This window comes from Gavialis gangeticus, unplaced genomic scaffold, assembly GCF_001723915.1.
Source record: "Gavialis gangeticus isolate Ggan-Ray unplaced genomic scaffold, GavGan_comp1, whole genome shotgun sequence".
Lineage (NCBI taxonomy): Eukaryota > Metazoa > Chordata > Crocodylia > Gavialidae > Gavialis > Gavialis gangeticus.
The window spans coordinates 102154720-102161460 of NW_017728992.1; the positions used below are offsets into that span (position 1 = coordinate 102154720).

Here is a 6741-nt window from a genome sequence, read left to right on the forward strand (position 1 = left end):
ACAGGGAGAATCCTGCCTTGACAAGTGTTTGAGGAAAGGCTAAAAAGAACCAAGTCTGGACAAAAGAAGACTAATGCAGGGTTTGATAATCATCTTCAAATACCTGAAAGGCAATTACAGAGGGGATGGAGATGGGCTTTCCTTTGGGCCATAAGAGACAGGACTAAAAACAATGGCCTCAAGCTTCAGGATGGGAAATTTAGTTTGGAAATTAGGAGGAATGTTCTGACTGTGAGGGTGATCAAGCTTTGGAAGAGACTACCTATAGAAATTGTGGACTCTATACCCCTGTATGTTCTTAAGAGCGGTTAGACATAGCCATTGGCTGGGATGGTTTAGTCAGGAGTGGTCCTGCCTTGAGCAGGCTGCTGGACTAGATGACTTTGTGAGGTCCCTTCCAGTCCTTACTTTCCTACAATCCTAGATGAGTACCTGAGGTCCTTTCAAGCCCTACTTTTCTACGATTCTAATGTCTTTTCTATTTAAAATGGAAGGGTATTGGGGTAGGGACCATCTGCTGCCTCTGCATTTGTATACTTCCTGGTAAAATGGAAATGTGGCTGACCCTTAGAAGTGACCACAATAAACACAATGAATGTTAATAATAATGGCACTGAAATAGGAAAAAGATAAGACACAACACACACATAATGGTAAACTGAATTTATTTCCTCTTGGAAAACAATTCCAGTAATCTCCAGGTTCAGACCGCAGAGTAAACATTAATAACAGTAACATACAGGTTAGTTCAACTGATTCAAGAATTTGGCTGTGTGAAATCATTAAGGAAAGTCTTGAACACTCAAAGCTTCAAATGGTATCCAGGAAAAAAAAAAGTTTCTTTGACAATCTACATAACAACTATTGCATATATGGTAATGCTATCTGTCATATCGCAAGGCTTACAAATATATATACGGGCCTTATTCAATGGTAGGGTCTTGCTCTGTGAGAAAGCCTTTTCATATTTTTTGCAAGACTCTTCAGCAATAAAAAATAGTCTTGGATTCATCTGTTCGTATACCAAAAGAGAGATATTTTAGACTTAAGTTTAAATGAAAGGAAGGCCAAACAGAGCTGTAAGGTAACAGTTAATTTTTTTCTCCCTCTTCTTCAAAAATGACACATTTTCTTAAGCCTTTTTTTCCTCACACAGTATTATTATTATTTTTATCTTTCTTGAATAGGGCCCAAGTCCACTTGTCTTTATAAGACCATTTTAGTATCAGACAACATAATACATGTGCAACACTTTATATACAGGAAGCCTATCCGGTGCTCAAAAGTTCAAACACATGAACATCCAACAGTTTCGATAATACAAGTTTTATGGTACAATACAATGTTTCTGAATAATATACATTAACAATGAAAGTTTCGTGCAAAGAGTAAAATGTGTTCCCTTTTTGTGCCACAAAGAATTCTCCTGAAGAGATGGGCCTTGCACTAACTGCTATGTTGGGTCATCGTATGATTCTGGAATAAAAACAGAAAAGAGAGCTTAGTTATAGGATAGGCATTGCTACATGCAGCTGTACTAAAAATTCTACTTACAGTATACAGAATAACGTCCATGAGGACAACATATTTGCCATCTCTGTAAAATGGCCTAAATAAACTTTGATGTTAACGGAAGAGAGCTCTCTGTTCACATTTTTGCACTGGTTTTATTTCATAAGTCATGAGAATGGCACTGGAATGCCTTAAAGTCCATTAGGTCAAATATGCTCTGGTGGAAGTGAATGCAAGTTCACTAACCACAGTGCCCACTCCCATGCTGTTGAATTTAGCCTGTAATGCATAATAAGCCAAACGTTTCTTTCCCTTACTTGCTGTAATGCCAACAAACCAGAAATATGCTAATTTTAACTTCCTTGCTAGAACATGCAATCAAACATGATCAGCGACAGAGTATTTTAAAGTCGAAAGGGCACTGTAATGTTCACTTGGCTGAGCAAAAATTGTGAAGGGGAAGCCAGAAAGATTCTTTGATTTATCAAACAACAATTCAAACTCTCATATCCTTAAGTGAATGTACTGCCTTGTGTAAGGTGATATTGGTTCAGAGACTGATGTTTCTTGGGGTGAGATGGCACTTCACCTTCTCTGCTTACTCATACTCATTATTGTCCAAATAAGAGAAGGTTCCCAGTGAATGCTAGGTCTTCTGCAACATTAACAGTATCCACAGAAAACTGGACAAAGCCTGCAATCTCAGTTCAGAGAAAACAGAATAGACACCAGAGGGTAATGACTTTGCAATCACCAATGCAGGCCAGATTTGAACTGGCAACCCTGAGGTGAAACCAGTTGTGCCCCATTATCAGTTTCTAAACTGTACAGTCCGTTCATTTTATCAGTTTTAATTCAAACTCTTCTGGACAAAAGCACTTTAAAATAAACCTATTCCCAAAAGATAGCCATCATTTTCAGTGAAGCGAACACCTACTGAACCATACGCTTAAGAGCCACCCATGAATATAAACATAAAAACAGCCACAGCAAAACAAATGTGAAATACAGTCTGATTCTATGCTTATCTAACAGCCTTAGACAAATATAAAGCTGCATATGTGTACATGCAATAGTTCATGGGACATTTGGCCAGAAAAGGCTCACAGAGTAAGGCAGGAATTTTTAAAGTAGTGCCATTCTCAAGATGAAAAGAAAAATGACCCATTGACACTTGAAGACATGATTTCCAGATGTGAATGCAAAATGATTTAATGCTGGTGGCAGGCATTTCAGATCTTCCAAGGCTGAAGAGTTAAATAAATAAATAAATATATAAAATGGCATAATAACTTATATATTTGATATAATACATACATATCATGCCATTTGATTTCATATAGCATCTTTTTCAAAAGCTCATTTCAAAATACTGTAAAGCTGGAACAATACACTGCAGACTAAAATGTTGGCCAGTCACAGGTAATGGGCTCTGACTTTAAACCACAAGAGCAAGGAAATTAAGAGTTAAATCTGACAGTCTACCTTTTTGTCATCCTATTGTGTCCATTATTGCTGCACTTGCGGCATATAACCCACAGACGGATTTGAGACCCTGCAGTCTCCAGAAACAAAGGGACAAGTTGAATATGGGGTGACAGTCAGAATTCTGATGGCCCCTGGTTTTGAGTACTTAAAGTCAAAGGCAAATTGCTATTTTGAACAAGGAATTGGGGTGTCTTTATGTTTGAATCTACTCAAAAGTAAATGCATGTCAGTTGTCCCTGCTTTTTTTGACTGAGCTACACATAATCAGTTTGGAGTCTGGAAGAGCTGTGCAGCAGTATGTGAAACAATTGAAAGGTGCTCTGTATGTGTACTTAGTGCTGCTGCTGCAGTGATATTTTTTATTAAAAAATAAAAAGGCACAAAAGTGAAAGAGAGAAAACAAATCACAGAATGAGGACCTGCTCACCCTTGCACTCAGTGGTCCAGACCATAGTGCCTGATGCAAAATGAGATTCTTCAGGGATAACGAAGAGATAATTAAGAAAAAAAAAGGATAGTGGAGAAAAAGGCTGAATAGGGCAGGACCTGAAGAAACTCAATGCAAAGAGTTTATGGAGCTTAGGCCTTAATCATGCAATGGTACTTTTTTTAAACAATTACAACAGGATGGCATTGCTCAGGTTTCCTAGAACAAGCAGTGCTCCCCAAAGGTGTTTTTAGACAACCGTAAGTTAGGGAGAAATACCTGCTCAGTTTCATAAACTAAAAGTGAAAGCACATCAGGGCCATAACATTGACCAGACAAGTGGACAAAGGATGGGAGAGGAGAGATCAGAAAAGGAGGAAAAATCTGTAATCCCACAGAGAGCCATATTCCACTCTACAAAAAGCCATCTATTGGAGACCCCATGGCTAAGTGACTGAAAATTGCAAACATTAATCCCAGTTATGAACTGTTGTTGCTTTTATGAGGGGTGCTGTGTTTAAAAATTTAGGGCAAAACTCTTCTCTATTAACCACCCAGCAGATCCTGAATCTGATATTCTGCAATCCCTATTGTGTACAGAGCTCCTACTTCCATGACAGTGAAAGTTTGCCCATGTAGAAAAACAACGTGGAGTTCCCATGGACATAAACGTGGCAGCTCTGTGCACTCAGGGAGAGCCCAATGTTAGCGCTAAGAACAGCTATGTGGCTGTGAGAGCAGAATTGGCCTGTAACAACTGATACACCACATTTAAGAGCAGAAATTTTAAAAAATATATCTTTCAGAAACTCTTAAATATCTTTCCTGATTTTGGAGCAACTGGTTGTGTGTGGGGGAGGGGATTTTTTTTTCTTTGCTGCATGTCTATAACTCAAGTAAAGTGTTGAAGACTACACATACTAATATCCCCCCTCTCAGCACAGTACAGATACAATTTTTTTTGTCAGGTAAGAGATACAGTCCCTCTGTGAAACAAAAATTTTGATTTTGTATTCAACAACGGAAAGAGAAAAATATTCTGTACATGCCTAACCAGTGGGGATGGGGCAATTTAAAACCCCCCTCTGATTTTAGGATGAAAATCTATGTTGTGCACACAAGTCCAGGCTATGCACATACAAAATACAGACATGGTGGAAAAAAACGTCATTTTGCCACTGCATTTGTTTCCCACAAAATAAATAAGTAAATAAAGCAAGCAAACAAAAAACTAGGAAACCTGTAAAAAAATACTTATTTCCCTAGCTCTATCTTACTCTGGAAATAGCTATTTAGTCAGAGAGAACTTGGCTTCAACATATTTCACAAAGAAAAACACTTTCAAAACGTATTTATGCTGTTTCTAGAGATTGAGATTTCTCTAGCAGAACCAGTGATATAAACCCAGAATCCTAACTTCCAGTGAGCTGCTTTAAACCATTAGACTACACCACTTTCCATGAGCAAAAAGCCTTGGGAAATCCCTGTACTTAAGGTGACAGAGTTAAAATCATACCCAGATTTCAGTACAACACTAACTGGAGAAATCTCTTCTACAAAGAGAATTGGGTTGTTCTGCAAAAATGGTTGAGACAGTAGAAAGTAATAATAATTTCCTGTTACTTGTTGCCTTTCTATATTTATCTCTATTTATCTCAAAGAGACAAGATGCGTAAGCTTGAAAAAAATACCATGCACTGCATCAAATATAAGGAAGGAAAAATATTCACTGATTGCTATCCCGTTAGAATCTCTAATATAAACTCCAGTTGCATTCAATTAAAATGAGACTTTTTTTAACTAGATGAAATAGGACACAATCATACCTGAGACGCAGTGCATGGAGGGTACAAATAAAGAAATATAGAGATGAAATGTGGACGTATTCTTTCAACAGATGGTGACAGTACCACGGCAGCATGTTATTTTTTCCTTAGTTCAAGAACACAAACATCAGTAATCAATCACCACTGATTAACTAATTATGGGACCCTACATGTTATCATTTGTGTGGAATCCTTTATCTGCACACATTAAAAATAATCTTTGTTTTTTTTAAACCCCATTGCACTATGATACAGTTTCAGGTTGTAAAACAGAACTCTACATTACCATGAACCTTTAAGCACTACATTTTTTTTTAACAAAAGCAATTGGTTTCCAACCGGCTGGATAATAAGTCTTTTGACCTGCATTCTTCTTTGACCCATTAAGGTCACCCCTGTGCTTGGGCATATAGCTGACTTAGGAAATGCCTGCAAGTCCTACATTTCATCTCCTGCCCACTCAAAATAAAGCTTTCTTTAAATGTGTCTGTACGGGTCCCTGAAGACCAGGGAGGCATCCCTGTAGTGGGCAATAGAGGGACTGAAGCTTCTGCCTTTATTAATGAATGCAGACCATTATGAGTCTGGCTGGCTCCTGCACTGTTCCCAGAAGCATATACTGTACGTGACTTAAAATGCTAGAATATTGACACAAAGCGAGCTGGGCACCCCTAAGGAAAATTACTCCTTGGATATAATGTAGGCTCGTAACAGCTATTAGAGTACAAAATAAAACCCTCCGGGATCAAACTGACATATACCGCATTCTACCTACTCCTCAAACATTAGAAGAATTTCTTTGTGAAGGCATTCTCAAGGACAGCATTAAACTGACTTTTGTAGCAATCTGCAACAGCTTTTTGGCTTACAGCTTTTAGTACTAAATCTCTAGTTTGAATCAATATAAGTACTATATCTTCTACATTAATCAATACATTTGGTTCAATACATGTTCTATTAAATTATACTTTCTAATCAAGATTTTCTGCTTCTCTCCTCTCCTTTTTAATCCAAACTTCTTACTACTTCTTTATTCCTTGTATCATACTTTTCAAACTGTCTTAGGTTAACAATGGGATGTTGGATTTTCCACAGTTATGCAGGGAGGAAGGGGGGTGGGGAGGAGGAGAAAAGACTGTTAAAATAGCAAACCCAGCAAAACCTAAAGAAGAGTATTATTAACGACACATTTTGAATCTAGTTCAACAATATCAACATGGGTTTTGGAATCTCAGACTGAAACTTCATCACTTTAGTGGCTATTATGATATAATATCTGTAACATAGAGCTATGCTTTGGCAAACAGTGAAATTTTATATCACACGGGGCTGGAGGGAAAAGGCTGCTACAATATTAAAAACACAAAACAAAACACATCAGACCCAAATCACAGTGCTAGTTAAATGTTCAGGTAAGCCTGTTTTTACTACCCTTACCCTCAAACCTGTGATGCTTAAGCACTGCAGCACCTGTTTCTCTGTTAAAGC

At 37.8% G+C, this 6741-nt stretch overlaps 1 protein-coding gene across 1 annotated transcript in view; it reads right to left on the bottom strand.

Annotated features, from left to right (window-relative positions):
* Positions 1-648: 648 nt before the first annotated feature.
* Positions 649-6741, bottom strand: part of ZNF521 (zinc finger protein 521) — a 340116-nt gene continuing 334023 nt past the window's right edge. The window contains exon 9 of the mRNA XM_019518872.1: positions 649-1476. Within this exon, the coding sequence (XP_019374417.1) occupies positions 1447-1476 (30 nt within the window). The 3' untranslated portion in view covers positions 649-1446. The remainder of the gene's footprint in view (positions 1477-6741) is intronic.